The sequence below is a fragment of the Oryzias latipes genome, chromosome 17, assembly GCF_002234675.1.
Source record: "Oryzias latipes chromosome 17, ASM223467v1".
NCBI lineage: Eukaryota > Metazoa > Chordata > Actinopteri > Beloniformes > Adrianichthyidae > Oryzias > Oryzias latipes.
The window spans coordinates 29,794,645-29,814,177 of record NC_019875.2 but is presented as its reverse complement, the minus strand read 5'-3'; the positions used below and the strand labels follow the sequence as shown (position 1 = coordinate 29,814,177).

The 19,533-nt window shown below is 39.5% G+C and overlaps 1 protein-coding gene across 1 annotated transcript in view; it reads left to right on the top strand.

Moving 5' to 3' along the window:
- Positions 1 to 17,051, top strand: part of LOC101163523 (macrophage mannose receptor 1) — a 28,284-nt gene extending 11,233 nt beyond the window's left edge. Inside the window, exons 16-31 of the mRNA XM_011487077.3 lie at positions 243 to 281; positions 778 to 941; positions 2,142 to 2,203; positions 2,439 to 2,539; positions 2,838 to 2,980; positions 4,953 to 5,058; positions 5,401 to 5,522; positions 5,614 to 5,739; positions 8,980 to 9,085; positions 9,668 to 9,900; positions 9,997 to 10,162; positions 11,142 to 11,300; positions 12,335 to 12,451; positions 12,543 to 12,701; positions 16,250 to 16,279; positions 16,354 to 17,051. Coding sequence (XP_011485379.2) covers positions 243 to 281; positions 778 to 941; positions 2,142 to 2,203; positions 2,439 to 2,539; positions 2,838 to 2,980; positions 4,953 to 5,058; positions 5,401 to 5,522; positions 5,614 to 5,739; positions 8,980 to 9,085; positions 9,668 to 9,900; positions 9,997 to 10,162; positions 11,142 to 11,300; positions 12,335 to 12,451; positions 12,543 to 12,701; positions 16,250 to 16,279; positions 16,354 to 16,613 — 2,093 coding nt within the window. The 3' untranslated portion in view covers positions 16,614 to 17,051. The remainder of the gene's footprint in view (positions 1 to 242; positions 282 to 777; positions 942 to 2,141; positions 2,204 to 2,438; positions 2,540 to 2,837; positions 2,981 to 4,952; positions 5,059 to 5,400; positions 5,523 to 5,613; positions 5,740 to 8,979; positions 9,086 to 9,667; positions 9,901 to 9,996; positions 10,163 to 11,141; positions 11,301 to 12,334; positions 12,452 to 12,542; positions 12,702 to 16,249; positions 16,280 to 16,353) is intronic.
- Positions 17,052 to 19,533: the final 2,482 nt, after the last annotated feature.

Here is a 19,533-nt window from a genome sequence, read left to right as displayed (position 1 = left end):
GCTCTCGATAAGAGATTTGACCACATTGGGAGAGCTGCACGTCTGAAGGAGACACTGTAAGGATGTGAATGATTGACAAGATCAATAACCAACCAGGACACAGAACAGAGTGCACTGTTTAAATAAAGGAAGGAATACAAAGAAATCTGCCAAAGGTTATCCCTGATGTAGCGAGGGAACAGCGAGGTTATGATCTCTTTTTCTAATGCAACACTGAGTTACTGTTTTCTATTTCTGTACAGGAGTCACACCGAAGCCGCCTCCTGACCCTGTTACTCCAGGTGAGATCTAGTTTTGTAAAAGTGCGTGATCAAATACAGACCTTTCCAAAGAATGTTAGGATATCATCTAGTTATGAAGTCTGAAGTCTTCCCCATGTTTAACTGAAATGAGACCGTTGAACCAACCTTAACCAAATCAATGGCATCTGGGGAGTCGGTGCAGCTGCTTAGGGTTTAGTAGATGATTAGTTGGTAAAACTCAGAAGAAAATTTTCATTCCCTGCTAAATTTGGGCAGATTTCTCCAGAGTATTCTAATTTCCTGTTTTTGTGGGGTTTTTACATTTTTTGTGTAAAAAACCATATAAAAACTAGAAAACGTTTAAACAGAGGGACCTGAATTTATATTCTATGAAAGACTAATATTTTTAAATAGGATAATAGAAATGTATTAACTTTTCCATGATTTTCTAATTCTTTGGAAAGGTTCTGTAATAATAGAAACGTTTAATCTATATGTGTACTGAAGATGAGAAATGGTTCTCAAAATTTGAAAGATTATAACACAACCTCCGACGGATGGTTGGAATGGAAGGGGAATCAGTATTTTATCAACCAAAAAAGTCTGTCGATGGAAGAAGCCCGTCAGTTCTGCAAGCAGTTTCATGGGGACCTGGCGACCATCAACAGTTACAACGAAAATGCCTTTCTCTGGAAACGGGTAAGTCTGATATTTACTGGACCAAATAAAGATTAAAAAAACAAGCATACCAGATTCACCTGCATTAAGCTTTAGCGCAAACTGAAATACAAAATGTATAAAAAAGCTGGAAAAAGGGGAAAATTATCACCAGCATCCTTAGCACTAGTAAAAAACACACATCCATGCATCCATCCATCCATGCATCCATCCATCCATCCATCATCCATCCATCTTCTAAACCTGCATACTCTCTTTTGGAGCCACAGGGTTGCTGGAGCCCAGCCCACCCTCTGTTGGGTGAAGGCGGGGTTCACGCTAGTGTGTCGTAGTGCAAGGCACTATTTTCATTTTACATTCAAGAGCAATGTAAGCTTAATGCTCAATGGTTTTATGAGAATATTTCAAGACAGTACGTGGAATGTAATATGAGACAACGGTATAACATGTACAGAGAAATTTGATTAAAAAAATCTTAGATTTATGTAGTTTAGCAACTGTATTTGACTTTTTTTGTTTTTGAGCTGTGTGGGAATTCCAGGACAATTTGCCATCAATGTTTACTCAATGCTTATTTGTTTACATAAACCCTCTCTATCATGACATCATAAATCATTAAGTCAATGTAGTTCTTTATCCATCAATTACTAAATATGATAAAATCGTCTATTGGTATCAAACCACTTCCTCAGTTTGTAAAGTCCTCATTGAGATGCTGCTCCATGTTTTCCCTGGAACAGTATAGAGTGGTGTCATCAGCAAACAAAGAATATTGGAACAAATCAGATTCTATAAATCTAACATTTAGAAACAAAATAAACAGTTTAGGGGACAACATAGAGACTGGCTAAAGACCACATGTAGCCGTCAGCAAATCAGATCTTTAATTGTTGTAAGGTACAAATTGGTTCCTGGTTTCAACTTAACTGTGAAGTCACGTCTTCTAATGCCATATTTCTCCAGTTGATCAAGCAGCAATAAATACTATGATCATCTGTGTCAAACACTTTCTTTGTCCACGGCATTGGAAATGTCCCATTCTGTCATTTACACTCTCCATGTCTTGGGGTTCCACGACTTTTTATTACAATTATTACCATTTTAGAAGTTTTTTTTTTACAAAAATCCTTGAATAGAATGTTACTATAAGGTATAAACAAACACATTAAAGGATAAACAGACCATAGCTATGAACTCAAGGCAAATATATTTCTCCTGTAGATCAGCCGCAGTCATGGAAACTACTGGATCGGTCTAAATGTGGATTTTGATGGAACGCGTGTGTAAGTATTTATAGACACATATTTTACAAGTAACACAATTGATTTTTTTGTAATCATAAATCTGAAATAACTTAATCTCATAAAAAAATTGGAGAACTTTATTTCCAGTAAACATTTTTAAACTAAGGATAATATTTCTATACTTAGAAAAGAAATATATATTTTTTGCTTTAAAATAACTTTAATTAACTGTCTTTTAGAGATTAATTTTTTTTTCATTCTTGTGCTGCAACAGATGGATGGATCATTCAGAGGTGATTTATCAACAATGGGATGAGGGTCAGCCAGACTATAAACATTATGATGAACAGTGTGTCATCATGAGAGTGGAGGACGGTAAGAAAATGCAAAAATGGAATTAAATTAAATGTAAAAAATTTGTTGGTAAGGTGGCTTCTTCAAAAACACAATGGCAAAAAAATGTGTCAAATGTGCTAATCATCATTGCAGAACAGCCAACAGACATGAAGCCTTAATCCAGAATAGTTTTCCTGCTTATTAGCTACATTAAAATGACAGGAATATTAAATTACTTTTGAAAATGAAGTATTTTAAGTATATTTCCTGTTTTTGACATAGACTGTTGCATAGAACTTGTTGGGAATTTTTTTTAAACTTGTTGAACTTTCATCAGGAGTCTGGCATGACTACAACTGTGGTTTTGAGCACAAGTCCATCTGTAAGCGCAGTGGTCCACCACATGCCAACAGCACAGTGGCTCCAATATTGACACCAAAAGGTGGCTGTGAATTCCCCTGGAGAAAATTTCAATCAAAGGTGAGATTTATGGTTTTATATTTTTATTTTTAGGGGTTTTATAGTTTAGATAAACCACAAGATAAGTAGAGTTTTGCTAAATTCAGACTACTTTTATTAACTATGAGGCATGTTGCATTCAATAAAAAAATTTAAATGAAACACTGGTGTTTTTTTAGATCCAATTTTTAGTACTTTTTAATGTTTTTTTGTTATTTTTCTAGTTTTGTTTTTAAATAATTTATCCTGAAATAATATATTTATGAAGCACGATTGCAAAAAAAACAACAACCAGCAGATTGGCAAATTAGAAAGCAGTGACGTGCGGTGAGGTTCCTGCCTGGTGAGGCGCTGACGTCATCAGTCTGCAACTGTTAAAGTGTGTTTCAAAACTGTAGCATTAAAAAACAATTAACAAAATTGTTATTGACTTACTTTTACTTCTAAATGGAGTCCATTGGCTGCTCCTTCTGAAGAATCACAGGGAGAAACTGTTTGTAGAAGTTTTCCTTTCCCATCTCAGTTTTAAAAGTCTCTCAGTTTCCACGGAGATCTCTGCCAGAGACACGTCTCAACAAACTCCTGAGTTTAGACACAAAATCCTCCATTTAGAAAGTGATGCTAAACAAACTTAAACAATTACTGGACCGCTGCGACCATTAACTCTATCGTTCTTTAGCCGCAGTGTCACATTTTCTGGGATCACCAGCGCCCTCTGTCTTGAGGCACACATACTGCGGGCCTCAGTGTCTTTCTATTGCACATTTTTAGGGGATAAAAAAGACTAAGTGGGTCACAAACTGGCACCAATGTAATCAGTTGGGAAAAAATATGCAGATGAAGTCATTATACAAAAAGCATCTTTTAGGAGGATATAAAGACTGAAACAGTAAAGTGCATGGGTCAGCTGCAGCTCAGTCAGCGTGTGCGGGAAGGCTGGACGCAGGGGAGCCATTGGCTGCCGGTACCTCACCTGCTGCTTTCTTGTGCAGTTTAACAGGAAATGTGTAAATTAGCTACGTTTTTACAAAAGAATTGTGAAAACTCACACAGTAAAAAGTAATCGTAGAATAGACATTCTAAAAATGTCTAATTGTTTTTTATTATTATTTAAAAAAGAAATTAAAAATCTATATAATGTTGTTTTTTATTTTATTTATTTATTTTTTAAACTTGTTCTGTCCAACAGCTGAGCAGATCGGAGTGGAAGGTTTCTTGTGTTGGACAGATTTTACTGTTACAGCAGGGGTTTGGGTATCTTCAGCCAGAGTATATTTGTATAAACCACTTTTGTATTTGAGGCTAATCTTTATTTATGATAATTATATTTATATGCATTCCTTGTTGGACTGGATGGAAGAAAAGAAGAGAGAAAGAATTAAAGTGGGATGTTAGCGATGGAGGATAAGGGGTTAGAATGGGGGAGATGGGGGGGCAGTCGATAATACAGAGTAAAAACATGGGAGTGTCATAAGTAAATTGCATGACTTAGTTCACACACCAACAAATAGTTGCACACAGCTATTGACAGATTGGAAATATATTCATACATTCATGATGTATGTATTTTTTAAGCTATTTTGGAAGTGAGGCCTCCCCTGACTGCATGAGTCCCAGCTTCTCTCAGCAGCGTCACATGCAGAAAGCGGATTGTTTTTAACTAATAACCGCGGTTGTAATTCATTTCTTGGATCAACTGCTCATTCCGGACATGGGCCTGTTGTGTCTTTTAGTCACAATATCTTATTGCCAATTGTAGTTCTTAAATTATCTCAGCAAAAATATCTCAAAAAGGGTCAGAAATAAGTTATTTTTAAAAATTCTTAAAAATAACGACAGAAAAACACACAAAGATCCCAGATTTTGTTTTTTACACAAATAATATCAGTTTTTTTTTTTGATGAATGCAATACACTTCCATAATTTACTATGTTACAGTCAAGTCAAAAAGAGAAAAAGTTCAAATTATCTGAATGTTTTGTCTTATTTGTAGTGTTACAACATCGTCAAAGACCAGCGCATGACCTGGTTTAATGCAGGACAAACATGCCGTGGCATGAATGCTAACTTGGCCTCCATTGATTCCAGAGAAGTACAAGGTGAGTTTTCCACTTCAGAATATTTTTGAACATTGGGGGCTTAAGTCTGAGACTGGAAAATTAGAGATCGATACATAGAGTACTTTTTTAATCCTGAGGGAAATTGCATATCCATCCATTGCTCCACAAAATACACAAAACATTCAATATTAGGACCATTAGGATTTCCTCTAGCAGAAAGCACACTTTAGATTTTTTTAGATAATTGAAAATTACTAAATTCGTTTTGTTTTCTTTAATGTTTTTTTCTGTTACTGATTCTTTAAAAAAAGGGGAAAAATGGTGTATGAAATAACAGAAAAACATTACAACAATAGTGACCAGTTCTATATCTTTGTTTAGCCTTTTTATTGACTCAAATGGTCGATGCAGCAACTACTGACCTCTGGATCGGTTTTCATAAACTTCACGGGGGTGAATTTTACTGGAGTAATGGACGGAAAAGATCCTTTGTCAACTTGCTTGTAAGTGAAAATTGATTAGCTCTGTATTTTAATTACAGAAAAGGACAGCTCAGTTTTTTCGAAACACCAATTTTTTTCTCTCTCTTTTTAGGAGAGAAATTTTCGCAACCCTTTCCGCGATTACCATCCCTACCAGATTAAACGCCCTGTGTTCTTTCATGACGACGAGCTCCACTTTCAAGACTATGTTCATTTTTCAGAGATGCATAGGTCTGATGTAAGTTGATCATAATGTTCTTCACACCACAGAGGCCCCGCCTCCTCTTCTTTCATAATCAACACAAAGCAAGCATTTCTATTTTGCTGTCACACATCTGTGCAAACAAGCCAAGTTGGAACATATACCTACGTTTTGCATTTGACTCTGTTGTGGAGCAGCATCTGCAGTATTCCAATCTCATGAAATATTATCCTTATCTCCACCTCTTCAGTTTTGAGGTATCCAACTCAGAAAAACTTTTGCTGTCCTTTTCATTTGTGTAAACCTCTAAATAACATCATTAAAATACACAAATAAACACAATTCTTATAAAGTTTGCTGTTGCAAAAATTGAGAAGCACCAGTAAAAGTTGATTGAATTTTTCTTGGTTGTGTCTCCAGAAAAAAAGTGACAGTAACCATTCACTTAAAAATCCAATATGTTTGCTTTAAAACGAAAAGATTAAATCATTTTACAATACTGTAGCAAGAACAAACTCCCATCACTGTTTTACAAATACAAGCATTTCTACTTCAATATATATAAATATATATATATATATATTTTTTTGTGTGTTTCAAGAGCTTAGATGCAAGGAATATGGTCATAACCTGTTTGATTCCATTTTGACCTGAACAAACGAGCAAAAAGCAGAAGCAAAAACACCAAAGAAAAAAACAATTCCAGATTTTTAAAGTGTAATGTCTATGAAGACTCTCATTCATCCAGGTTGATTCCATCATAGTAGTAGGTTTAGGGTCTGTCATCTGGACTTAGTTTTTGAAGTTAGAAGTTTTTAAAGGACAGGATCAGACAGATGTATTTCATCATCAACAACCTGAAGGGTAAAATGAAGAACCTACAGGACAATTTGGCCGCAACTGTAACTGAAGAATTTTTTCAGAAGATCGTCGGTTTCACCTAGACGGCACAACTGACACAACACAATAAAAGCAAGCAACAGCAAATCAAGAAATTTCAGATTCTCACAAATCAACAACAGATCCTTAAGGACAGGCTCAACAGGGAGAGTAGAGGAAACAGCACCAAAGCACTGATTAACAGAGAGAGGTGGATTAAGAATATTTCCGACCACGAGCTGACTCAAACGGAGAAGGAGGTACTATCCAAGGCGCTGAATTTCTCAGTTACACCCAATCATATCCCTGTGGTAGACCTCATCACAGCCGCAGTAACGGCCATAAAGAGAAACAATTTGACTGGATCTCAAGCTGAAGAATTACGGCTCAAAATTTCAGCTGCATTGTCCAGTGCCAAACCACGACCTTCCGATCTTTCCTCAGATGAAAGAAAGGCCTTGACAGCTCTGGAGAAGGACCACAGTATCAACATTTTACCAGCGGATAAGGGGAGATTTACTGTGATCCTGAATGCGGTGGACTATGAAGCCAAAGTTAACAACCTACTCAGTGACACCACCACAGATGAAGCACTAAGAAGAGACCCAACCAGCGGCTACAAGAAAAAGGTTATAGACTGCTTACAAAGATTGGAGAGAGTTCAAGTCATCGACAAACCATTGTTTTACAGACTGTACCCGGGTGATACCATTCCCTGCATCTATGGCCCAAAAATCCACAAGGAAGGAATACTACTGAGACCCCTTGTCAGCAGCATTGACTCCATCACTTACAAATGGCTAAACACCTGGCTACTATTTTGGCCCCTCTGGTTGGCAACACAGAGCATCACGCCAGGAATTCACAAGATTTTGCAAACAAAGTCAAACATCTTCAGCTGGATTCTGATGAGACGATGGTGTCCTATGATTTAAATTCCCTCTTCACTTGCATTCCCACCACCGAAGCAGTGATTTCAGTGAGGAAGAGATTACTGCAGGACTCTGAGTTACAAGACAGAACACATCTGACACCAGACCACATCTGTGAACTGCTGGAAGTGTGCCTCAACTCCACATATTTCCAATTCAGGGGAAACTTCCACAGGCAGAGGCACGGCTGTGTTAATGGGCTCTCCAATCTCGTCCATTGTGACCAACTAGTACATGGAAGAAGTCGGGAGAAGAGCCCTGGACTCATTCCCAGGTATTACTCCAAGCCACTGGATCAGATATGTGGACGACACTTGGGTCAAGATCAAAATCCAGGAAGTGGAGGCTTTCACGGATCATATCAATGCAGTAGACAAGAACATCAAGTTCAGCAGGGAAGACACAAAGGAGAACACCCTAGCTTTTCTAGACTGTGCAGTGATCATTGAAGATGAAAGACAGCTCCAGGTTGAAGTGTACAGGAAGCCTATTCACCTGTTATTTGATTCAAACCACCCTTTACAGCACAAACTAGGCGTTATTAGGACTTTACAACACAGAGCCCAGGAGGTGCCCACAAGCTCTGATGGAAAGAAGAGCAACATATCCGTCAAGCCCTCCGAACCTGTGGATATCCCAACTGGGCTTTCACCAGATCCCAACATACAGGAAAACAAGACAAGATGGAACAGGAGCCTAAAGGGAACAATATTTCAATGCCTTATATATCAGGCCTGTCTGAAAAACTAAAAAGGATTTTCAGACAACATAACATCCCAGTTCATCTCAAACCAGTTAATACTCTCAGACACAAACTGGTTCATCCAAACAACCTCTACACAAGCGGCTTTACCAACATCGCAGAGCCAACCCAAGTGGACCTGAGTCTGCAGTGCACCTCCACCTGAAGGCCACAAACCACTCGTTCCAGGACAGTGAAGTCCGAACTCTAGCCAGAGAGAATGGATGGTTTGAGCGAGAAGTGAAAGAAGCCATCTTCGTCAAGAAGGATAAACCTTCTCTTAATAAGAATGGTGGTCTCAGGTTTATTCTTCCATCCATCTACGGCAGTGTTTTGAAACCTAAACAAACCAAACCAGTTCCACCTGGGTCACTAACAGCTGAAAGAGATGACTAGTTTAGGGAGGGAGTCACTGGCTCCCCAACCCCCAGCTGAGAACAAAGGATTCTTAACGACCAGAAACCATGCAGGCTAAGTGGACATTACCATCCAGTTTCAGGTCTGACTCCTCCCCCATGAGCGCATATATACCAGCTCTTTAACCAGCTAATTTAGAATTGACAAAGCCTTTAGATAAGAGTTGAAACGTCTTCTAACTTTAAAAACTAAGTCCAGATGACAACCCCTAAACCTACTACTATGATCTAAATTGTAATGAAAAGTTCTTTCTGTTGTCAGTTATTTTCCATGTTGACTTTGTTTTTGTGCCTTCTGTACATGTAGAGAGATAAATGTGCTGTAATCAATACCAATCCTTCACTTGGTATTGGTAAATGGATTCCCCAATTTTGCAATGACACCAATGCATTTGTTTGCCTGAGAGATGTTGGTAAGCCATTTTTTTTACTCAAAGCACTTGGTGAGAAAGAGAAAGAACTTATGTATCTTTATCGTCTGTCATAAATGCTATGCTTTACCTGCCTGCCATCAAAAGATGCAGACTTGGATCTGTAGACTTGAGTCAGACAGGACATGACCTTAGACTTTACTTTAGGGCTTATGAGGGAGGTGTTGTATAAATATGGCATCACTGCTTTTTCTATGACTGCCTTCCATGACGGTATAGATGCCTGAAGGGATATTTTTGGGGCAGATAGGCTGGTGCCTACACAGGAAGATGGGTTTATACTATTCAAATGATGAGACCTGAAAGTGGACGACGCAGAACTGTGTAAAATCAAAAAATCAAAATGTTGAAAACGTTTGATTTAGGCTAGAAATGGCATAAACCTAATCAAAAGACCACTGGGAAGGTTTTAAAAAGAGCTCAAAAGATGATCCAAAGCAGGTCTTTAAGACATTAAGTATAAACGTCCAATCATACCATTGTCTTAGCTACATTAAAAAGTTTGATTCAAATTTTGGTATTAATGCAGCATTCAAATTACATTTGTCAAATTTCCTCAATCAGATCCCAAGTCCCCCGACTCTCCTGAACCAACAACACCAACTGGTTATACAAAGATATTCAATGACTCTTTTAAGAGTTTTCCTCAAAACATGACCTGGGATGGAGCGCAGAAGTACTGTGCAGGGGATGGTGCCAACCTTGCTAGCATAAAGACTGAGTGGGCGCAGGCATACGTCGAGCTGCAGGTTGCAAAACTCAAAAGACCTGTGTGGATTGGACTCAACAAAGACCGGGTATGATCCTGTGATCCAATTCTAGGGTTCTTTTTCTTGACAGAAATGGTGATTCCTGTGCATTTTGTGAAACTATGTTTCTGGCTCTACTTTCAGACCAGCAGCTATTTTAGATTTATTGCTGGCTCGCGGCTGAAATTTGTTAACTGGAATGAAAATGAACCACGCAGTGACCAGTCCTGTGTGTACGTGGATGTAGGAGGCAAATGGAAGACCAGCAGCTGCAACCAGACCTATCACTTTGTTTGCATGAAGTCTTCAGGTAATCCACTAATTATGTAAAAGAAAACGCTTTTTGGGAATTGGGGGAGGGGCCTTAAAAATCCTGCAAACTGTGTATTTTATGCTCCTATGGTCCCATAAAGCACAATGCTAGCTAAGGAACAAAGAAACGAGGGTTAAAATAAACAAGAAAAATTAATAATGTATTTTCTTCTTTCACCGTTTAAAAAAACATGTTCAAATACATAACCAGGTATGATCAACTGAAAAACCTCTTCTCTGGCAGGCTGTTTCACATTAAAACTGTTCTGAGATATTGGTAATGAATAAAATAAAATAAAAATTTTCTCGTATACTTTATTTATCCCTCAATGGGGAAATTCTTCTCCACTTTGACCCATCCCCTGGGGGAGCGGTGAGCCGCAACTGAACTGCGCTCAGGAGGCAGTAGCGTTAAGGGCCTTGCCTAAGGACCCTCACTGAGTGATGTTAACTGCTTGCCATTGATATGGTAATTGCCCCCAGTACCATTGTTTCTTCCCCTCCGAATTGAACCCTGGATTCCTGCATGGTAGCCGTTCACCTTACCAACCGAGCCACTCAGCCGGCCTAAAAAATGTTTTGCTTAGTTCCACCTTTATATTTTGTGCAGACAAATCTTTACCCCCCTCCCCCTCCGGATGTTCTACCAGTATTCTAAAATTACCGGCATGAAGCCTATTGAGATGACTATTGTTGTAATATTGGGCCATAGAAATCAAATTGAATCGAGTTGAATAATAAAAGTTCTTCAGTCAGGTAAGTCCATCCCATCAGGAGGTTTCAACAAGACTTGATCTAATGTCCCGTTTAGTTTAACCAGCAATGAGCCCCCCCACTCCACACATTAATATGTTCTGTACCTACAAAGTGACTTTGCTGTGGATTCCTTGGTATCTAAATAAAGGTTAGACTATTTTTTAATGTACATTTCCTTTTTTCTGTCTAATCCCACAACTCCCCACTCCATCCCCCCACAGATGTTCTACCAGTGCAGCCCAGTAATTTCCCAGGAGTTTGTCCTGACGACCCAAATCCATCTTCTCAGCATTATTGGATACCATTTAGGGGTCACTGCTACACATTTTTCACCAAGCTGGAAAACTGGCCGGAAGCCTCAACCGACTGCAGCAAACATGGTGAGTGTGTACTTTTTTTTTCTTTTGAACTTGTCCTGTACATCAGCTGGGCAAACAGATGATAGCTGAAGGCCTTTTGTGTTGGATATATTTTACTTTAACAAAAGGGGTTATGAATCTTCTGACACACCAGAGGTATGTTTGTTTGAATAAACCCCTTTTGGAATCGAGACCAAACTTTATTTATTTCAATCGTATTGGAAAATATTTTGTGTTGGACCAGACGGAAAAGGAAAGGAGGGAAGAAGAGAGAGGGATGTTAGAGAGGGGGGATAGGAGGGTGGATGTTTATCATTACGGTCAGGTTCAGATGTAATACCAACGCAGGGCCCCGCCCCAGAAGAGTGCCCACACCCCCAGACGAGCACCTCATACCCACCCAGGAGTTCTGGGCATCCCCCCGTCCCAACCCCAGGTACGAGTCGGGACCCCCCAAGAGAGACCCGCCCCCGCGCTCCAGGCAGCCAGCCACCCGGCCCACGGTTGGTCCAGGAAGGAGCACAGCAGGGGCAATCCGCCCCCGCCCAGGAGGAGGGCATCCAGGAGAAGAGGGGGTCCACAGGAGGTGTTGTAAACATGGCCCGACCAGGCTCACCCACAGTTGGAAATTCGGCGAGGCCCAGCGCTTAGGGGCAAGGACCAGAACCCACACCACAGGGACACGGACACCCCCCAGCTCAGGTGGGATGTGATCCCTGGCTCTTGGACTTGCCAGAAAGCTCAGGGATCCCTCTCCCTGCGTGGAGAGAGGGCCACCGGGCCCAGGAAGCCAGCACCAAGGGAACACGGCCGCCGTTGCCAAGGGTCTGGTACCCCTTACCAGGGATGGGGTAGGGGACAGATGGTCCAAGGTCCCACCTTCCTTGTAAAATGCGTGTGTGTGTATTTGTAAGGGCGTGTGTGTACATGTGTGAGTGTGTTTATGTTGGAATGTATATTTTGAGGAGTCGGTGGGTGTGTTCTGACGTACCGCCGTAAAGGTAAAATCAAATGTCCTCCAGTTTTGCTGATTCCGGATTCTTTTTTGACCAAAGGTGGGATGATTGTCAGCATTGAGGATCCCTCTGAGCAGGATTTTATTGAAACTGAACTGCAGAATTATAAAGACCAACATAATTCGTTTTGGTTGGGTCTGTATAAAACACACAAAGGTAAACAACATCTCCTCCCTATAAAAAACAAATACTTGTGTTTCTGTGAAGTCTCCCTCTTTTAGGAAGTAATTCTCATTCACTTTTTCAGGGACGTGGAAGTGGTTGGACAGAACAGTCATGGACTACACAAACTGGGATTCTCATCAACCGGGGATGGCCACCTACGCTGAGATAGCGACTTCAGATGGGATGTGGAAAACGGGGCGCCCATGGAACAAGAGACCATACATCTGCAAAACAGCCAAAAGTAGGATTGACACGAACCTAACATGAACACACATTTATAAAAAAAAAACAAAAGACTCCATGCTCCAACTGATCAAACAGAACTATAACAGTTTTTCTTTACATTGAATTCAACCTCTAGCTACCGGACACCTGAATCTCCCCTTTGGGAGATTAATAAAGTATCTATCTATCTATCTATCTATCTATCTATTCATTCTAAATAAATGATGACTTGACTGATATTTTACAAATATATTCTATGGAAGTTGTTTTCGTCCATAGATTAAGCTGACATTCAGTTCTCAGACAACAATTCAATGTACCTTTCCCACTTGCATTTTTAAAAAAAATGTGTACCGGTATGTTGAAAGTTACATTCATGACAATTTAAAATGTGATTAATTTTGCTTTCATTTTAAACTTTGATTAAAAAAAATGTACTATTCAAATTCATTCTAAATTGCAAAAACATTTTCAATTTGCAAGCCTAAATTGAATTATATCAGTTTGAGCTATTGGGGAAATAACTTTTATACTATTTATCAGGACTGACATATATACACACACATATATACAGCGGTGGACATAATTGTTGCTACCCCTCAGTTAAAGAAAGAAAGTCCACAATGCTCACTGAAAGACTTGAAACGTTTAAAAGTAACAATAAATTAAAATTTATTGAAAATGAAATCATCAAAATCAGCCATTACTTTTGAGTTGTTGATTAACAGAATTATTTAAAAAAACAAACTAATGAAATAGGGCTGGACAAAAATGATGGTACCTCCATAAAAGACTGAGAACTAATTGCCCAGGGGGTCATGATGAACTCAGGTATGTCCTTTAATTGACATCACAGCTGTTTTCAAACCCAGAATCAGTCAGTCTGCCTATTCAAAGGGAGACAAATAGTCAAGTTGCTGTTTGGTGAAAAGGTGTGAACCACACTGAACATGGACAACAGAAAGCCAAGGAGAGAATTGTCCCAGGACATTAGAAACACAATTATAGACAAACATGGTCAAGGTAAAGGCTATAAAACCATCTCTTTCTTTATTTTATTTTTTTAACTTGTCCTGTCCAACAGCTGCGCAAACAGATGAGAGCTGAAGGCCTCTTGTGTTGGACATATTTTACTTTAACGACACGTTATGAATCTTCTGACAAACCAGAGGTATGACTGAATAAACCTCTTTTGTAATCGAAGCCAAACATTATTCATGTCTATCATATTTGAAAATCTTTTGTGTTGGACCAGACGGAAAAGGAAAGAGGGGAAGAAGAGAGAGGGATGTTAGAGAGGGGGGGGGGTAAGAGGGTGATTATGGGGGGGGGGGCGGGGGGTAAAACCATGAAGCAGCATAAGACAACAAGTTTCTGGATGTTTATCATTACGGTCAGGTTCAGATGTAAAACAAATCTAGAAGGGGCGGGGCCTGTCCACACAAAGACACATGTTATAAACACACCTGTTGGCTGCAAGAATGTCAACATGTCAACATGTACACCATGCAGATAGTGTTCACACACGCATACTTATGCCTTCAAACCAACTAGTGTGAAATATTTCATTCAATCACACAAACTATTAGTGCAAAGGTGAGCTAATACCTGTGCTCAAGTGATTGTTTATGTTCTTCTAAAATGGATGGTGGAACGTGAAAAGAAGGAAGTAGAATGCCCAGCCATCCCCACACCAGGCCCCCAGAGCCAGAGTGCGGGGAGGCACGGGGGGGGGGGGGGTAGTGCAGCCCCGGCCCAACCAGGAGACCGGCCCTCCGCCGCGCCGGGAGGGCCCCCACCCGAGAAGAGTGCCCACAGCCCCAGACAAGCACCTCATCACTACCCAGGAGTTCTGGGCCATAAAACCATCTCTAAGCAGCTTGAAGTTCCTGTGACCACAGTGGCACATATTATTCAGAAGTTTAAGACCCACGGGACAGCAGCCAACCTCCCTGTACTTGGCCGGAAGCGAAATTGATGACAAATTGAGGAGACGGATAGTTGCAACTGTATCCAAAGAGCCCAGAACAACCTCCAAAGAAATTAAAGGTGACCTCCTAGATCAAGGTACATCAGTGTCAGATCGTGGACTTCATGGAAGACGACCAAGGAGGACACCACTGTTGAAAGGAAATCATAAAAAAAGCCAGACTGGAATTTGCAAATATGCATGTTGACAAGCCACAAAGCTTCTGGGATAATGTCCTTTGGACAGATGAGACAAAACTTTTTGGTAAGAAACATCAGCTCTATGTTGGTAGACTCAAAAATGAAGCATCCAACCAAAAGAACACTGTCCCTACTGTGAAACATGGAGGAGGCTCAGTTCTGTTTTGGGGCTGCTTTGCTGCATCTGCCACAGGGTGTCTTGTAGTTGTGAAGGTCAAATGAAATCTCAAGATTATCAAGGCATTCTGGGTAGAAATGTGCTGCCTAGTGTCAAAAAAAGCTTGGTCTCAGTCGCAGGTGATGGGTCTTCCAACAGGACAACCATCCAAAACTCACAGCCAGAAACCCCCAAGAATGGCTCAGAGGAAAGCGTTGGACTATTCTGAAGTGGATTCTATGAGCCCAGACCTGAATCCCATTGAACATCAGTGGAAGGAGCTGAAACATGCCATTTGGAGAAGACACCCGTCAAACCCGAGACAACTGGAGCAGTTTGCTCATGAGGAGGGGGCCAAAATACCTGTGGAGAGGTGCAGAAGGCTCATTGACAAATACAGAAACCGTTTCATTGCAGTGATTGGCTCAAAAGGTTGTGCAACAAAATATTTCTGGTTACCATCATTTTTGTCCAGCCCTATATCATTAGTTTGTTTTTTTAAATAATTCTGTTAATCAACAACTCAAAAGCAATGGCTGATTTTGATTATTTAATTTTAAATAAACTTTAATTTATTGTTTTTTTTTAACGTTTCAGGTCATTTCAGTGAACATTGTGGACTTTCTTTCTTACCAACTATTTTTTCCACCACTGTAAATATATATGTATATGTTTTTTTTAACATATGTATACATATACAGTCAGGCCCATAAATATTTAGACAGAGACACATTTTTTTCTAATTTAGTTTCTGTACATTACCACAGGCCTTTCATCTGCTTCACTCATAATGACATAACAAGGGAATTGCCCACACCTGCCCATGAACCTGCCCATGCAATAGCATGGAAGTCAATTCTCCAATTACTTACCAGCCCATGAAATTAAGGGATTTTGTTTAAAAAAATGCTTTAGTTTTTCACATTTTATGCAATCTTTTTGTTCAACCCATGAAATAAAAGCTGAAAGTCTGCACTTCAATGGCATCCGAGTTGTTTTATTTAAAATTCACTGTGGTAATGTACAGAAACTAAATTAAAAAGAATGTGTCTCTGTCCAAATATTTATGGTCCTGACTGTATGTATATATATCTACACGCACACCCACACACACACACACACACACACACACACACACACACACACACACACACACACACACACACACACACACACACACACACACACACACACACACACACCTTTTTAATGGGATTGTTTTCCTCTTTTACCTCTAGTTTTACCACCAAAGTCATTACCTTCAACTGGTAAGTAATTCTATTTTATTTGCCCCATCAAAATGTCATTAACAGATCCATCATCGTCCCTTCAATCTGTGCAGATGACACCGTACCTCAGCCTCACCAAGCACGTGATCACATTGCTCTGACAGTGGTTGTCATCTGTGCAGCAGCTGCAGTGGGGGCTGTCATTGTCATATACGTCTTTAGGAAATCTAGACATCATCTAGCTGTCCCCCCATCTATGCCAAACATCATCAACCCACTTTTCTTCAGCGGTAAACAGTTGGAGACTGATGCGGACGTCGATCAGCTGGTGGAGAACGCAAAAGAAAATCCTCAAGTTGTGAAAGTAAAATGATCTGTTCCTTTCCATTCTGAGATTTTCCCTGCAATGGTTTGGAGTTTGGGGGAGAAAAACCTCTAAAATTATTAAGGATTTGTCTTGACTGAGAAGCTAAAAAAAAAAAAAAAAAAAAAGCAGGGTGATGATCTAATGTGTGTTTTATTACATATTTTGACAGATGTTGTATAAAACAGCAGACAAATAATTCACAAAACTTGCATTTTCTGTGATTTCCTTAAAACATTTTAGAGAGTAAAAATACTTTATGACAAATGTAAATGATATGATATGAGCTTACAAAAACTGTCCTAACCTCTGACAGAAGTCTGTTATCATAAGTCTTACTAACACTTTTAGGATCTTGTTGTAAAAAAAAAAAACAACAGGAAAACGTGGACCAGAGTTTTATCAATGTGAATCACTTTCTTTACATAAAGACAAAATACAACCCTGGTTTTATGTATTTTTATTTTAATTGAACAAGAAAGAGCTAATAGAGAAGATGCCAACAGGGCCAGGATTTACCAGGATGTAGAAGTTTCTCCTAAACTGCTGAAGGTTGTTTAAAATCATGTGTTTTTGACCAGATGCCTAACTTTATACTTTAAAGTACAGTGGTTCATCGAGATGTCACAGTTATGCAGTCTCACTGTTGTGTTCTGCGCTCTGATTGGCTGTCTCCTGTATAGAATGGGTTTAGCTTGCCAGATCTACATATTGGACTTATTTTTCTGCAAAGTTTGGAACTTTGAGGCTTTGAACAAGAAAGAAACATTTAAAAATGTTCATAACTGTCTTAGAAAAAAAAAAAAGAGTGTAGTGAGCCTTAAAATATCTGATAACTGTAAAAACTTAGGTTGAGAAATCATCAATTTCACCTACTGTGGGTTAATTCTAGAATGTAACTTGGAGGAGCACTGTAGGTTCAGTTCTGCTTCCAGACATGAAACGGCTCAAGTCACTTAAAGAAAACTAATGTTTAGCTGAATGAGCTGAATTCTTAACACTTTCACAGTTGTAGAACGTTTGTTGTCCAACAGTTTTGTGTTGAGAGGCTGGTGACGGTTGGAACATCTGGTTAGTTTAGACGTTAGTTCCTCTTTTTAAGGTTGACCTTCTTAAATTAAACCCATTAGTTTGAGTGAAACAAAAATCTAAAGAAAGTGTTTGTCATTCAACTTTAATTTGAAGCTTAGGAGAAATAATTCTTCTTTACCAGTATGAGAAAACATGAGTGTGTAAAAAGCTTTGGATCAACAGAAATGTATCAACTAGAAAATATGTAACAATACGTGTGATTTTTTTTACATGCAAGCAAAATGGTAATTGACATATAGGCGACTTAATTCCCACTTTCCTACCTTGCTTCATGGCTATAAGTGGTTTACAGTCCCATTCATGCACGCACACACGCACGCACCCACCCGCATGCACGCACACACACAGCAGTTGCCATATGAGGCATTAACCTGTGATGGGGATTCAGTGTCTCGCAATCAGAGGCTAACCGCTGTACCTCTGCACCACAGCTGTAGTGTAGTCTGTGTAGTCTATGTGGGGGCGTGGGTCCTTGACCAAAAATCACTACAAGTGTGTGAATGGTAACACTGGAAAAAAGTCCCCTGTTTGATGTTGAGGGCAGTCAGGAAATTTGTGCCACAAAACATTAAACTTATTTTAAAATCAAAATACTGATTTGACTTTTTTCATTGAATTTCAACCAGCCCAAACATTTACAGCAGTTTTGTTGTGAAGGGTTGATTATGTTCTGCAAATGCTGTTTAAAATAGTAAAATCAATAAACAAAAATCATGCATACCCTATGAGGCTATTGTTTAAGGTTATATTAGTTAGAGACCAAACCTCATTTCAATGCTTTGAGAAACCAGCAAAATTCTCCTAAAAAGACCTACTACACTACAACCTACTACAATGGAACCAACCTGGATGAATGAGAGTCTTCATAGACATGCTCCTAAAAAGAGCAAAAAATGACAACAGAGTTAAAATTCTTTTTAAGGAAGCTGAAACTAAACCGTCAGCATTTTGGAAGCTTTGCTGTTTTGAGGAATTACACAACTGATTCAATCTAAACACTTTGTAAGCTCCTTTCTCTCTGTATGAGGCCCAAAATGAAGAATAGTTATTGCTGTTAGTCTGTGCCCTTTGTCATACCGACACCGCCCTGGCTGACTCTCATCACATGGATCAAGCTCTTGGTTGTGAAAATCTAACAAGGAACTGGAACCATGAGGATCTTCTGCATAACCTTTGTGCTCCTCTTTAAATCACTGCAATGCCTGGCAAAAGATGGTACGTTTTGGGGTTTGTACAGTTTGGGATGATGTTTATTTTTAAATAATTATATTAGCAGAAGCCCCTTTCTGACTTAAATAAAAAAAAAACATTTTTTTTCCCTTGAGGTATTCTTTTTAGTTCATATTTTTAGTTGTACAAAAGAAAAAATCTTTGACTGTCTGGAGTTGCGTTGGACAACCAACGATCGGCTTCTGGTTCCTCAAAAGAACAAGTGTGTGGGAGCCCAGGGGCAAAGTGTGGGGGCTGAAGTAAAGCTTTATGACTGTGATGAAGACAGTGAGCTTCAAAAGTGGGAGTGCAAGAACCAAACGCTGCTTGGTCTGAAGGGCAAAGAGCTCTTCATTGAGATTAGGACGGACCACAGCGCCGTTCTCTCGAAAACAACCGGACCCAACAGTCACTTCACCATTTCAGGGACTTTTGATGGAGCTTGTGCAAGAACATACAGAGGTGGAAAACAAAGCTGGCTATTTGAACAAATCATTTTTTATGACTTAGGTCTGGAAAAGTGGTCAAACTAACCATGAAGGTGTTTCTGTTTCAGAAATGTTTACCACTGGAGGAACTGCAGCTGGAAAGCCGTGCATGTTTCCTTTCATGTACGGAAACCAGTGGT